General features: G+C 39.0%; 1 protein-coding gene across 1 annotated transcript; it reads right to left on the reverse strand.

Annotated features, from left to right (window-relative positions):
- Positions 1-412: 412 nt before the first annotated feature.
- LOC128530347 (dynein regulatory complex protein 11-like) lies at positions 413-15,290 on the reverse strand. The gene is made up of 19 exons (XM_053504240.1): positions 15,180-15,290; positions 13,125-13,452; positions 12,667-12,786; positions 12,389-12,580; positions 9,553-9,624; positions 8,499-8,704; positions 8,264-8,348; positions 7,282-7,392; positions 6,977-7,052; positions 5,289-5,395; positions 5,088-5,174; positions 4,927-4,994; positions 4,311-4,393; positions 3,229-3,336; positions 2,921-3,120; positions 2,431-2,517; positions 1,966-2,143; positions 1,007-1,245; positions 413-537 (listed from the first exon to the last, which is right to left on the reverse strand). Exons 1-19 carry the CDS (start codon positions 15,188-15,190, stop codon positions 418-420), a joined length of 2,478 nt encoding a protein of 825 aa, XP_053360215.1. The 5' UTR covers positions 15,191-15,290; the 3' UTR covers positions 413-417.
- Between the last annotated feature and the right edge of the window lie 938 nt (positions 15,291-16,228).

Raw genomic sequence — 16,228 nt, forward strand, 5'->3', positions numbered from 1 at the left:
GATGACTCTGTGTGCCATTTGTCAACTCAGGTATGTGATACACACATGGAATTTTAAAGGGGTGTGGTGTATATCTCAGTGGATGCATAACTTTCAAAAGTGGCTAAATAACATCATTAGAATCATAAAACCATTTTTTTTTATCAGCAGGATTTCAGGAGAATGGCCATTCTTAGGAGTCTAGCTTTTTCAATAACTATGATTAATATAAATTTCTCTCTAGTTTTCAGAAATAATAACTTGATTGGTTTAAAAAATAAAAATAAAAAAAAGCTCATGCCTCCTTAAGGATGTTAAAGTCCTTGCACCTGGTGCAGCTGCCTGTTTAAAAATTTTTTTGAAATATAAAGACAAATTTGGTTTTATTTTTTAAGCAATGAGGAATGTGATACAGTCTCTTGGGCCAAGTAAGTGAAGTTACTTCTTTCCTTTCTTCTTGTTGTCTTTGCCATCTTTAGCTGCTACATCTTCCTCTGCGTCCATCCCTAAAGCAGCTCTCGCTCTCTTCTTACCCAGAGGAGTCTTCGCATACCAGCTCTGTGGGGGAAAAACATGACAGGTGTCCGAGTTACACAACAGACAGAGCGAACTGCACGTTCTGCTCTGACCACCTGAGAGCGATATTGAGAACTGGTATTATTTTAACATCTTTCTCCTGGATCCTTTGGTTTGTTTCCGTGGGAAAATTATGAACATTTTATAAAGTGTTAAAGGTCCAATGTAGAACTATTTTTAAAAAGACGAGAACACTAGCCAGGGGATCTATTATCATGCCCTCTATCACACATCTGAGTGCAATCTCTGGGAACTGTGTAATATACTGTATATTTTCAGTAATTAAATATTTATCATCTGTACCTTTTTATTGCACATAAAGCCAGGTTGTTGGGTTCTTGTTGCTAAATCAGTATACCTAATAAACTGGCCACTAATTTTTGTCACTGTATTGATAGCTCTTCATTAAAAAGGTGTCTATAAATAAAACCTCCATCCATCACTGCATTACTTTGAGGGCTTCCTCCTCATCCTGGAACACAGGGTCGATCTTGGCGAGAGGCGAGACAAACTCGGTGGCGGTCAGTGGGCGTTTAGCCAGCTGCTGTATGCGCCACTCGGTCAGGATGCCCTTCACCACACGCACCATGTGACCCTGTGTGTATCCATCCGAGATCTTAGCCAGGGAGCTGAGGTCGAGGTCGCTGGTCACAACACCTCCGTTCCTCTGGATCAGTTCCTTCCACATGACTTCGAGGAAACACACAACACTACTGATTTTAGTAAATATAAAATACTTTCTCTTATTAAAACTACAGCAGGGGTGATGTAATATTTTACTTATTGTTTATACCACAGCGCTTTTGAACCTTGTGATTGGTCAGAAGATCCAACATGCAAATCACAGATTTATTGCACTTGTTTTAATATACTTTTGTTTCTATAGTAACAGGTCATTCACAGGGACCTGTACAGTGAATGCTCCACATAACATAACATAACATATATATATAAATACATATAAATACATATATATATATATATATATATATATATATATATATATATATATATATAGGACAAAGGAGTTTACGCTTCTACAGTTTTTACAATTAAAAAAGAAATTATAAAAAATAGAAAGTGAAATACATCATTAAAATCACAATACTTTGATAAACTGCTGTAGTATAAGAGGAATAAAACATTACGTGACATTGTGACATTTCTCTGCTGCGTCAAACCACTCCCTGCGTCAAAGGTCTCTATAACAACTAAATGTGCTATATTTATATATTTATAATCCAGGGTGTGAGAATAATTGCAATCTTTGTATATTAATAAACTGACAGAATCTTTTAATTTCATTTTCCAAATCTTACAAAATTATCATAATAAATTATCAGCGTAATCACAACATCTACAGGAAATATTAATAGTTCAAATTCATAAAAAAGTGTTTTGATTACATACCGAACCTCGAGGCGTAGTCTGGCCGGGGTATGAGGATGATCTTGGTATAAAGCTTTAACAGAGACTTTAGGTCTGCATTCACAGGATTGTTTGTCGTTCCTACGATAAGAACACGGTCCTCACCTTTGATAGATTTAAGGATTTTAGGCAGATCTTTCTTTAGCCTCTTTGGATCTAACTGTAAGTAAAAAAAAACGTATTTAAACTTTAAACACTTTACATATACAGTGGAACTTGTGGCATTCCACAAGACGAGCAAAAATTTCCAATAAATGTTAACTTGATAAACCAGTCTTGATATATGAGTAACATGTATCATCAAGTATCACGTAGCGCGCATGCACTTCTTGTTTTAACGCCGAGCGTATGCTCGCAAACTAAGGTTCCATTGTACATACAAGTAAATATTTAGATCACTGTCAATATAAACATTTTACAAAACAGAGAGAAACTCCAAACTATTACCTCTTTCTCCTCCTTTGGTATTTTCTTATAAAACATTTTATCAGCATCTCCGATCCATACTACAGATGGCTGCATTAATCTGGCAACCTGGAGACGACACAGAATTCCCCAAATCATGCCAATTTTTAACTGCCCTTATTTAAACTGTGGATGTTAAATCATGATCATGGATTAATCGCCAGTAAGAATTTAGCACAGAGACAAGTGCAGTTATTTATTTACTTACTTATTTATTTACTTATTTAGTTATTTATTTATTAACTAGTGTACCATAACAATTAAATAAATATCAGCCTATAAAATCTGATGATCAGGAGATTGTCTGTGTTTGCTGAAGTTTTGGTGCGAGAATTTAAATAATTTTTTTTTAATGCATTTATATATTTGGCATTACCAAATCATAGCGTCTTTTCGTTAAATAATTTAATCGCATGCCAATCTTACCCCCTACCTCCTTCAAAACCAGTTATCTAAGACAAAGTGGCTTCACCTTAAACACCATGTGCAGCATCATCTGGAGCCCACTCTTGCCTGCATATTTTCCCACCAGGTTTGAAGCGGAAAGGTCAAACAGGTTAGCTCCGGTCTCCTGACAGATAGCATGGACTAGCATCTTCTTCCCCACTCCTGACGGCCCCACCAGGAGTATGGACTTTACTAGAGGAGCTTTCTCATGGATCGCATGGGAACCTTCAGCAAGAGCAAGAAAGACAGTGTGAGAACACGTGAGAGAGATTAATTTAGAGCAAAGTGAAGAGATCAACATATACAGGTAGTAAAACAGACTGAACGATGTACCCAATGGCAAGACGGCCCAAAGAGATATAACCTGGCGCACATCTGATAATGAGGGCATGGGCTCGATGTCAGTCTGCCTCAAGGTCGTGCCGAGGTAGCTGTAATCACCTGTAATGTGGAAAATTTAAAGGAATTGTAAACCTCTTACAAAAGTAAACGTTTTATGATTAAGATTCTTAAAAGTGTCGCAGCACAAAGAATGTAAAATTGTTAAATGGTTGGGGATGACACATGTCACATGTGGATCCCCTCCAGTGACATGGAGGGGATCTACATCTACGCCATGCAGACTTTCCCCTGGTGTCCCACAAGGCTCAGTAGTCAGACCTCTTCTGTTCTTCCTCTATACCCGATCTCTTGGTGAGATCATAACCTCACACCTCTTTTCATACCATTCTTATGAGATGACACACAACTATTTTTTTCCTTTCCTCTCTTAGACATTAAGGTTTTCACCCAGATCTCATCATATCTGACAGACATCTCATCCTGGATGGCAGTTTATCAGCGCATCATTTTCCCCACACATTGCTAACCTTACTTGCGCTTGTCAATTTCTTCTTCACAATATCAGAAGAATTTATCCATTCCTCTAACCATAGGCTACTCAGGTGCTTATCCAGTCCCTTGTTATTTCAAGACTGGACTACTGGTAGGTCTGCCTCTGTCCACCATTTATCCTAGTCTTCCCACACCACCACACTTCTATGCTCTCAGTACTGGCTTTCTGTAGCTGCCTGCATCAAATTCAAAACACATTCAAAAGCTTGTCTCCAAAGCTAAAAACGGCCCAGCGCCCACTTACTTTGCAGCTTCAATCACGATTTGAATAACCGAATGCCTGAATGTAAAACTAAATAAAAAACCCAAAACTAATATTTATCTACAGTATGAGACTAGTGAGATAAATAATGTCTCCACTATTTAAGATATTTTTTCTTGCCAAGACATAATTTTTTGTAGACACAAGATAGACACAAGCTAATATTACATTACACTCTTTTATCTTATTGTTAGTCATGTGCAAATAGACTCACTGAAGCGGAAAAAAATCAGAGCTAAACATGTTAAAATGTTCATACCAATGAAGTCGCGTAGTTTCACCTTATGCGCTGGTTTGAGCAAGCCTTCCATCACCAGCTCTTCATACAGCGACTCGATGCTCCTGATGTGAAATAGATTTTACTTTATACAGTTAAATTCTGGATTCTGACAGCTCTACAGCAGCTCTTCTCCCAGGTTTATTTAAATTAATGCACTCATTCTGAAACTTTATCATGTTTATAGTAACAGCACGTTCACATGGACTGGAAGAGCAGGTGCTCCAGATGAACAGATCTTAAAAATCTTTAGTAATCACTACAACAGGTACATTGTCTAAGGAGAAATGTGTTTCTGTAACATGTACAGTATGGAGTCTTCAGTGCTTTGTAAAGTTGTAAGTTTAGGAAAAGACAGGTTTATTCTTCTTTGCCTTTCCTTTTTTGTCTTATTATATTTAAGAACAATAAAAGATGACTAAATGACTAAGACATATGGTCATGTCTTTATTATAACCTCTTTTCTGATTTAAGATGCACTTGATAAAAACTGAACCGTATGTAAAGTACAAAGAAACAAAATGTTTTTCTCTAGGAAATAATTGCTTATTTGCATATTTAATATAAAGCGCATTTAACACACATGGAACTAAGTCACCTATCAGCTGTAAGGTCTCTGTCTTTCTTTTTCTTCTTTACACTCTTCAATGTCTTCTTCTTCTTCTTCTGTGTGTAAAGTAAAATAAACACATTTAACCAGCAATCAACACTAATGTCTAAAAGAAAAAAAAGAAAAAAGGCATGAAAGACGATCAGGACCTTTCCTGCAGGCTTGGCCTTTCCACCTTTACTTCCTTCCACTGCAAACTTCCAGTTAGTGAGCTCCTGTCTCATCAACTCGTCCACCTGAAAACACAAGTGCAAAGACATGTCAGGAGGTTTTTCTCATTGCAGTACTACTTGAAGTGTGTCCTTGTACAGTTTTAGGGCTTAATTGGAAAAAGCTGCTTTAATTTTCACCTGCAATCTTATTTCTCCCTCAAGCACTTTCCTCTTATCTTCTTTAATCAGCTCCGCTTCATGTCTTTGGCTGAAGTTTTTGGACTCGTCTCGGTTTTGCCAGACGTCTGTGTGTGAGAGCAAACAGAAAGCTTTTACACTGTACACAAGAAATGATGCCTTTAAAAAATTATGAAATTAAATATGCTCTATATTAAAATACTGTATCTACCAAAACATTGGTAAAAATCAATTACATAAACTGCTTAGTTCAATTAAAGGTTCACAGTGGAAGCAAAGGAAGCAGAGTTGTCCAGACAGCCCTGTCTCCAGCAACTTCCTCCAGCTCTTCCTTGGGGACATCAACAGTATTCCACCATGGGGATATCCTTATCAGGTGTACAAATCAACACAACTGGCTTCTCTCGATGAGGAAGAGCAGAAAGTCTCCTCTGAGCTCCTTCTGGTTTTCCAAACTTCTCATTCAGGTTCGAAAAGCTTCCTCCTTCTTCAGCCTGACAGCTTTCCACCACCGGGTCCTTGGGTTGCCCGCCATAACAGGCACAAACAATCGTTTAACCCCAGTTACATACAGCCTTTTCCACAATGGAGGTCTTGAACAGGATTTATTCAGATTATATGTCTCCTTCCTCCTGTGGGATTCAGAAAAAGCTCTTTTGAAGGTGGGAATCCAAATTATGTTGGACTGAGACTTTAACCAGTCATTCCCAGCAGGACCCAACTACTTGTTTGGGTCTGCATGGTCTGTCTGTCTTCCCTGCCATCTGATCCAAATCACCACCAGATGGTGACAGGTTAAGAGCTCTCCTCATCTCTTTACCCACGGTTTCAAAACATATGGCCCCAGATTAGATCAACTATAAATTTGTTCACCGTCTTTCTGCCCAAGGCATTCTGGTACTCTTATGAAATGCCTTTTGTTCAAACATGGTGTTGGTCATGCACAAACCATGCAACTCAGCAACAACTCGCCACTCGGGTTACAATCAGGCAGGCTGTTCCTCACAAACAATCCCCTCCAGATTTCCTAGTTGACAGTAGTCTATAAGCTGAACAAAGAAATCTGTGTGCATGATTCTTTTTAAGATACACCCCACTTTCTCCAAGAAGGCTGAGTATTCTAAAGTGCATTTATGTACACAAAAGTGAAAGTTTTCACATTTAAGCGATCATTTCATCTACTGGCACCTCACACTCTGGGCAACTCCTTAGTAGGAGAAAGAGAGAGACCACCTATTATCATGGATTCTGGTTCCAGAGCCAATGCTATGTTTGGAGGTGAGACCAACTATATGTAGTTGGTATTTTCAACCTTCTGCACCAGTTCAGGCTCCTTTCTCCAAGTAAAGTTTCATTCCATTTGTCAAAAACCAGTTTCCATTGCTGAAAAGAGAAACAAGTAGGCATTTGCACTGAACCCCTCTATGGACCTTGCCAGTGGTGGGCCCATACGACCCCTTCACATTGTCGTTTTTAGCTGAGCCCAACCGGGTTCTGTAGGCAACCCAGCTACCAGTCGCCTGCCAGTGAACTCTGCACCGGGCCCGGCGCCAGGGACAGGTCCCAGTTTAGCTGTTCCAGGCAGAGTATCGGATATTACATTATTCTTGGTGCTGGGGTAATTAGTAAATTAGCAATCAGTAAATATTTGACAAGACTTTCTTTAAAAAAACAGGATACAGACTCACCTGTAAATGTCTTGTGTCCTTTCTGTAGCTCGGACAGAAAGGCAGAAGGCAGCAATTTCAGCCCAGGTTCTTCTTCCTGTAAACCGAGCACAGAATATCACAGACTACACTCCATACACTAAAAAGCATTATTTCCCAGAGTGAAGCCTAAAAACACATAAAAATGCAATGTACCAGTGTTCCCTGCATCATGGGCATAACACTTGATCTGACAAGGATGCATTTGTAATGTTAAGAGAACAGTTACTAGTGTGCTCCCTAATACAGTACTCATTATTTACAACACAGCCACAGATCACACGTACCACTTGTTCTTCTTTCCTGGTTTCCTTTTTCCCTTTGTCTTTCTGCTCTTCCTTCTCTTTCGCCTTTTTGTTTTCTTCCTCCTCATTTTTAGATGCCAGCTCTTCCATCAGCTTCAGTGAGTTTTACCAAAAAAAAGCAAAAACAAAGTCTGTTCATAGCTGCTATAATGTGATAGAGAACAGGAATTCGCTTTTGCAGACAATCAACAATGTTGTACAGACCTAAAAGCAGATAAAAAGGTTGATGAGCTGTTTTTAATAAATAAAAAAAACGTGCTTTTATAAGAACTTCAGAGTCGTGGCAGTAATGCCGCTTCATCACATCACTTAGTCATTGATTGTTTTATGATAACAGCATGACACAATGTATTTTTACTCTCGATGCTAAAGCAAAACTCATTTAACGCGGAGATAAATCAATAATATTTAACTTGTAATTACTCACTCACTCATAGTTTATAACACTTTATCTTGTATTCAGGGTCGTGGGGACCTGGAGTCTATCCCAGGATTCTTAGGGAACAAAGCGGGGTACACCCTGGCCAGGGGGCCAATCCATCGCAGGGCACATACTTACACACACACAAAATTTGAGAACACCAATTATCCTAATCTGCATGTCCTTGGACTATGGGAGGAAACCAGAGTACTAGGAGGAAACCCACAAAGCACAGGGAGAACATGCAAACTCCACGCACACAGAGACGGGAATCGAACCCAGACCCTGGCAGTGCTAACCACTACGCCTCAAATTAGTTATAATTATTTCTAATTAATTTAAAACTGATGTATTGATTAATTTTAACCACTGCCTATTAAATCAATCTGTCAAACCAAATCATTTGACAAATGATGACAAATGTTGGACATTTTGATGCATATGTTTATTTTCAGGTTCAGGTTCAAGTCCAAGTTAAAATGTATTAATAGCTGCATTAATCTTGTTCATATCTACACACCTATTTGTAAAAGTTTTATTTACCTGCTCAGGTGTTTTATTAGCAAAAATAATAGCTGATCCACCATCTTCCTCATCGGGAAAGTCAGGAAAAGACCCTGTTGCATCGCTGATCAAAATGAATACTTTAGATACTGATGTACAGCACATAATAACATATGATACACATGTTAATCGTGGGTGAATCTATGTGAAATCCTACAGTAAATCATTACACACACATTGTTTAGTTCAAGTTTTGCATGATCTAATCACTCACTGGCACTCGATGAACCACTGTCTGATCTGACCCTTCATCGTTTCCTTCATGTCAGGACCCTCGGTCTCTCGCAGGATCTTGGAGATGGAGATCATAGCTTTGTGATAATCCTCCTCATGCTCCTCCTGCTTCTTCCTCCTGATGGCTTTATTGTCTTCAGCGAGGACGACAGCCGGGCACGGCTGGACCAGACTGGGCTTAATGGACTACAACAAGCATAAGGGTCGAAGCTACCTCTATTGGACATTTATATTACAAAACAATGTATAGAATATAATAGAAAGACGAAAAGCAAAACAAACATTACCACATCCATGGTGTAATTAGCATAATTAACATTTATTATATCAGTACATTTGAAGAATGGGTGGAGAAAAGTGTTACAGTAGATGTGTTGTGTGATAAAAGAGTATCAGCGAAAATGAAAGAAAAGATGTACAAGACAGTGGTGAGACCAGTGATGCTCTACGGCTTAGAGACGGTGGCACTAAAGAAAAGACAAGAGGCAGGAGGCAGAGCTGGAGGTAGCAGAGATGAAGATGTTGAGGTTCTCTTTGGGAGTGACAAGGATGGATAGGATCAATGAATCCATCAGAAGAACAACCCATGTCGGATGTTTTGGAGAAGTCAGAAAGGCCAGACTGAGGTGGTTTGAGGTTGGAGCTGCCAGGCAGGAGGTCTAGAAAAAGATCAAAGAGGAGATGTACAGATGCCGTGAGAGAGGATATGAAGTTAGTTATTGTGAAAAAGGGGATGCAGAGGATAAGGTTAGAAGGCGGCAGATGATTCGCTGTGGTGACCCCTAAAAAGGGACGGCCGAAAAAAAAAGAAGAATAAGATATCAGTACATTTGAAGAACACGTCTGTGGCCAAAGGAGTGGCCAACTAACGCACCATCGCCCTGATACCAAACGCTAGTAAGATCCTCTTGAAGATCATTGAACCACACCTGAGTACACCATTGTTAGAAATGTCAGATGTAAAGGCTGGTTTTCGGAAGAAAAGATGCACTAGAAATCACATTACTACACTATATGACAGATGTTGAGCTCACCATGCCCAGAACAATCATCTCCTCTTCACGCTCCTGCTTCGTCCTCTTCCTCTGTAAGTAACCTTTCCACACCTACAGACACAGACAAGGGTTCAAGGGGAAGAAAGACAAATTGCATAATGATTTTTAAATAGTAATAGCCTGAAATTTTCATCATAGGAATACCTCAACTATAAGAGACCAAATAGGAAAAATAAATCCGGAAAATCACATTGTTGAGTTTTTTAAAAGAATTTATTTTTTAATTATGGTGGAAAATAAGTATTTGGTCAATACCAAAATTTTATCTCCATACTGTTATATACCCTTTGTTGGCAATAACAGAGGTCAAATGTTTTCTGTAAGTCTTCACAAGGTCTTTACACACTGTTGCTGGTATTCTGACCCGTTCCTCCATGCAGATCTCCTCTAGAGCAGTGATGTTTTGGGGCTGTCGGTGGGCAACACGGACTTTTAACTCCCTCCAAAGATTTTCTATGGGGTTGAGATCTGGAGACTGGCTAGGCCACTCCAGGACCCTGAAATGCTTCTTACGAAGCCACTCCTTCGTCGCCCGGGCGGTGTGTTTGGGATCATTGTCATGCTGATGGAAGCAGGTTTTCACTTAAAATCTCAAGATACATGGCCTCATTCATTCTTACCTTTACACGGATCAGTCGTCCTGGTACCTTTGCAGAAAAACAGTCCCAAAGCATGATGTTTCCACCCCCATGTTTCACAGTAGGTCTGGTGTTCTTTGGATGCAACTCAGCAACAAGTTGAGTTTTTACCAGAAAGTTTTATTTTGGTTTCATCTGACCATATGACATTCTCCCAATCCTCTTCTGGATCATCCAAATGCTCTCTAGCAAACTTTAGATGGGCCTGGACATGTACTGGCTTAAGCAAGGTTGAGATCTTGCGTGGAGCCCCAGATTGAGGGAGATTATCAGTGGTCCTGTGGTCTTCCATTTTCTAATAATTGCTCCCACAGTTGTTTTCTTCACACCAAGCTGCTTACCTATTGCAGATTCAGTCTTCTCAGCCTGGTGCAGGTCTACAATTTTGTTTCTGGTGTCCTTTGACAGCTCTTTGTTTTTGGCCATAGTGGAGTTTGGAGAGTGACTGTTTGAGGTTGTGGACAGGTGTCTTTTATACTGATAACAGATGCCATTAATACAGGTAAAAAGTGAAGGACAAAGGAGCCTCTTAAAGAGGTCTGTAAGAGCCAGAAATCTTGCTTGTTTGTAGGTGACCAAATACCTATTTTACAGAGGAATTTACCAATTAATTCATTAAAATTCCTACAATGTGCTTTTCTGGATTTTTTTTCTTATTTTGTCTCTCATAGTTGAGGTATACCTATGATGAAAATTACAGGCCTCTGAATATTCTTAAGAGGGAGAACTTGCACAATTGGTGGCTGACTTAATACTTTTTTGCCCCACTATACTAAAGTTGTTCCAGTGACTTAAGCATGCACTGGTGCAACCACTGATTTAAAAACATAATCTATTCCCTCTATTCTGTCTAATTTCAGACGGATTTCTAAATTGTCATTTCTCCAAGTATTGGAGAACAATGTCACTGTACAGTCTCTGAGATGCACATGGTATTCATGAGGTGTTCCAGTCTGGTTACAGTAGTTACCTCTTAATAACTACTGACTCTGACTACTGAGTTTTGCTATCCTACTGTTGTTAGATCTCACAGCTGCACCATTCCATCCTTATTTATCATCTGCACCACAGTATGGCTATTAATGATTCTGCGTGGACTGGCTGATTTCTGTTGGGCTTAGTGACGCTGTATCTCAGCTGCTCTTACTGTAAATGTGGGGTCCCTCAAGGGTCTATTCTCAGGCCTTTATTATTTTCACTTTAGTTACTGCCATTGGGATTTAGGGAGCACAGACGTCATTTCATTGATATGCAGAGAACATCCAAATGTATCTTTCTTTTGAAACAGAGGTATACAAATAGTTCAACACTACTGTTGGAATGTCAGGAGAATATCAAAGCATCAATGGTCTGACAGTTTTAATAAGAATACAACTGAAGTGCTGGTATTTGAGCCCAAGGGAGTCTGTGTTGAGTGTTTTATAGAGATGTGTTGCCTTAAATCAAGAGCTTCACTCTTGTAATGCTCTCTTTGTTGGTGTTGGCCAGGGCTCTCTTGCCTGTTTGCAGTTGGTCCAAAACACTGCTTACAGGAATATTTAAGCGGAGATACATAAATCCTGTCCTGGCAACCCTACACTGGCTCCCTTGTCCAGTTCAGGGTCAAGTTAAAGATCAGCCTACAAAGCCCTGAATAGTCTAGCACAAACATATGTTTCTGACCTTTAGAAGCCATAGAGTCTAGAACGTTCTCTTAGGTCTATTGATCAGATTTTACTTACGGTTCCCAAATCGAAAATAGCTGCTTTCTTAATACAGTAGCAGCCCCTATACTTAAATGATCTGCCCCTGTACATCAGGCAGGCCCCTACCCTTCCAATATACAGTATAAACACACCTCAAGATCTTTTTAATACTTTTGGGTATTTACTAGATGTAATTGTATGACTATTTATTTATTTGTTTGTTTGTTTATTATTGTTTATTAAATGCATTGTGTGTGGTCTTCTTATTTTTTTTATTGTTTTATTTGATTTTTATTTTTTAATGATGTCTATATTTTAGTCTATGTTTGCAGCTATTGTAGGCTTGTTGGTCAACTGTATTTATTTTAAATGTGCCTTACAAAAATAAATTTGACTAAACACAACTGCTAATATTAAGCACTGAGTGGGCGTAGTCTAATCCAGACGACTTTGATGTCTGTGTGTAAATTGTGCCTCAGTTATGTACATCACCTTCTGGATTTGAATAGCAGCCTGTTCCTCTGTAGCTTCTTTGAGATCCTTGTCATTTGTTTTCCTCTGTCTCTCTGCATCCCTGTGGATCTCCCGCATGATGTTGGTCCTCAGTCGACCCTGCCGCGCCCTCTCCGACACCTGAATGATTGTCACAGCCTCCTCCAGACTCAGAATGCGTGTTGTGGTCGGCTAAGAGAAATACCAGAGGTTTTAAATCAAGATCATGAAAATGAAAATCATGTGATCAAAGAAAAGAGACATAACTGTCCACATACTTCTGGTTTCACCAACATTCCATCTTGATCCAGGATGCTGGAGAGAAATGCGTCTCTCTCCTGCAGAACTTTACGCCGTTCATTAATGAAGTACTTTGGGATTGGAATCTCAAGATCCTCCTAGAAACAAAGACAGTAAATGATTGGGTAAAAAAAAGTATTAACAGAAATTAATAAATTAAGTTTATTTAACGTTTTGTGAAACTCGGTTGCTTCATATTAAGGACTTTAAAGAAAACCATCTCCAAAGAAAAGTAATGGCACCCTATAAAAGGAGGAAGTATTAGTATGTGCCGGGTTTGATACACTGCAGTGGCTGAGCTGCATTATTGGAAGGTTGAGCTCTCTGAAAGCTTTTGTTTGTGGGTGTGGTTGATACAAATGGGTCATGAATATGATTTTAAAACATTCTGATAAACATTGAACAATCTATATTTTATCTGGTGCTACAAACTCACCGGCGTAAGTTTCAAATCTTGTATGACATCATCCATATAATGGTACTCGGAGTACTCCTTCTCCACCATCTCATTCTTCAGCTCCAGGACGCGACCTATCACTCCATCTAGGACGTCTCGGATCAGCCTCCTCTTCTGTGGGTGGACGATCTGATCGTAGGCCTCCTCCAGCTGCCTGAAGATCCGGACGTAGCGTACGTACAGGGTCGCGATGCGCTGGAAGAACACCACGCGGTCTTTCTCGGGCCGTAAAGGCTCAGATGGAAGCTCCTGGCTCAGGAGATCACTGAGTTCCCCTTGAGCGTCAGTCCAGAGTTTTCTATATGTGCTGAAATAAACAAGTGCAATTAAGTCTATAACATTCATTACAACAAGAGGATGGCAAAACTTCTTACAGAAATGTGCACTACATTTTGTTGTCCAAATGCTAACAAAAATTAATCACATATTTATAAATTGTGTTCATTTAGAAAGCTAAACAGACAATCAGAGAATTTTTATTAATTATAATAGAATTATAATACAATTTTATCAATTAATGTAATATAGCTGTAAATAACTATACAAAACTTTTTACATAATGTAAAGTAAACATATTTTTGTGTGTGTTACAGTAACATGTAATACAGTATGTAGCGTTGTGGTGTGGTATTCCATCAGTTTTAATAATAAAGGGATAGCAGTGGCTTGGGGTGAGTTAGCAGTGGGTTGGCAGTTGGTTGGGTGTTAGTGTTGGGCATTAATGTCTCTCGTCTGTTTTAGTTAATACAAAAGTGGACATGCCCGCTTCTTAATAATTAATGTACGAAATATTTTTCTTTTAGAACAGAATGATACATTTGCTTTAAATCTGTTTAATAAATTTGATGTAATATACTGTATAGTATGATTTAATAGTCTAACAGCCTAATAAGTCTCTCAATTCTATAGTTAAAATAATTAGATGATGAAAAGTTTCAATTCAATTAGTAAACAAAGTTACTGCAACAAACTACTTTTCATCTTAGAAATTAAAAATTATACAAACTTTGGCTATTTAAAATTTCATTCTAGCACCCCTAAAGACAATGCAAGATTGACCACAAGTTCTCAACGGGGAATTTCCTGGCCATGGATCCCAAATATCTATGTTCTGTTCCCCAGGACACTTATCACTTTTGCCTTTCGACGAGGCGCTCCATTATGCAAGAGGTGGGTGGACAAACAAAAACCCACAAATTATAACAAACTCCAAGCCTTGATTATAAAAGAATGAGCTGTCACCAGTCAGGGTGTGGCCCAGATGTTGATGAACAGCATAGTCTGTATATATATCTATGGATTGACAGCATGTCAGGGGTAGCTCAGTGGTTAAGGCATTGGACTACCATTTGGAAGATCCCAGGTTCAAACCCCACAACCACCAAGTTGCCACTGTTGGGCCTCAACTGCTCAGGTGTGTAATGAGGTAAAAATTTGTTTTTTTTTGGAGAAGAGCGTCTGCCAAAATGCGTAAATGTCAGGGTGAACTGCAGCGGTCTCGTAAATGAAGGAAAAACACTAAGAAAAAATTACTTTTTGCATAAACTTAATGTAATTGTCAATAAAAGCCTTTGACACTCATGAAATGCTTGTAATTATACCTCAGTATACCAGAGTAATTTCTGCCAAAAAGTTTCAAAAATTGATGTCATTCTCAAAACTTTTGGCCCCGGCTGTACATGTAATAGGGGCTGAGCGCCCCCTAAAGGTCTGAGCCTAGAATCACTCCTGATTTCTTGTTCATCTCTAAATTACTACAGCAATAAGGCATTGTGATAAATGACAGATTTCTGCTATGTGACTAACCTGACTTAATATTTTCCTCTGGTTATTACAGTGCTGGATATTTACATTACAGATGCACATATACAGTTACATGATGTATACTTAAAAAATCAGAACTTTTTTTCTCTAAATATATTTTTTTTATCTGTGTAAACTGAAACAGTAAGGTGTGTGTTGAGTGTATTAAATGTTCCATGCAGTGTGAGAGTTACAGCAGACCCAGCCGGAGTCAGACTGCAGGACACTGACCTGTGAGACATGGCGCTGTCTGAACATCAAAGGCCCAATAAAACTCGCTCACGAAATAGTTTTAAAATACATTTACAATATTATATTGCTTAAGTTTGTTTAAAAAATTATTAAAACGCTACACATCCATAACTGAATTATTAAGTCCTTATTTATCGGTAAATACACAAAGACAAAGTAAGAATAAAGCGAGCGGAAAACTTCCTCTCTGTCAGTCCGCAACTTTGTAACCATGGCAACGCGACCCCGCTCGCGCATGCGCAAAGGGAAGAGCGTCCGTCCGCCGTCAGCGGGGCATTCTGGCGCATGCGCAGATCACACTAGCACTCTGCTGCAAAATGGTTTGATGATGTTTATGTTTTTATGTTGTTTGTTTACAGATTTGTGATATCCAAAGTAAACACAACCTCACAAAGCAAACACAGTTTGTTTTTGCCTTTTTCCCCCTGCAAATATTACCTTTTTATTTTTTTAAAATGTTAAATTATTTTTTTTTGTTAGGCTACTGTGTTGGACTGTGTATGTGACAAAGACAATTTGAATTTGAATATTAAATACACAAAGCTGCAGAGTATAAAGGTGCACCACCTCTGTCCAACACACACACACACACACACAGGTAGGTTTATAAGACATAAGAACTGATTTATTGATGCTCTAAGAGTATTGCAGGTGTCAATTAGATACAGTAATTAAGAGGAGGAATAAACTCAACACCATGAGTGTCACTGACACACACGCTGGAGGTGTTAATTTACTGGTGTCTCATGGAATTCTGGATAAGTGAGATTTAATTCAGTACTGTATAGGACTAATTACTTGTTAAATAAACACCTTTAACATGCTATATTTTAAGTTCAGCCTTTATTCATCACATATACATTACAGCACAGTGAAGTTCTTTATTCTTTGCATTCCCCTAGGTTCATTGTCTAAAGGCAGAGGTCAGAGTGCAGGGTCAGCCATTATCATGGTGCCCCGTGGAGCAGACGGGGTTAAGGGCAGAAACCTAGCGTGGCTGGGGCTCAAACCGCCAACCTTTCGGTTAG

This window comes from Clarias gariepinus, chromosome 9 (assembly GCF_024256425.1).
Source record: "Clarias gariepinus isolate MV-2021 ecotype Netherlands chromosome 9, CGAR_prim_01v2, whole genome shotgun sequence".
NCBI lineage: Eukaryota > Metazoa > Chordata > Actinopteri > Siluriformes > Clariidae > Clarias > Clarias gariepinus.

Excerpts from the sequence above, each read along its gene's own strand:
- LOC128530347 (XM_053504240.1), bottom strand. Across the intron at positions 9,625-12,388 it reads CTGCTATTCAAATCCAGAAG|GTGTGGAAAGGTTACTTACA; the intron begins GTGATGTACATA and ends CTGTGTCTGTAG. Across the intron at positions 3,337-4,310 it reads GAAACTACGCGACTTCATTG|GTGATTACAGCTACCTCGGC; the intron begins GTATGAACATTT and ends TCCACATTACAG.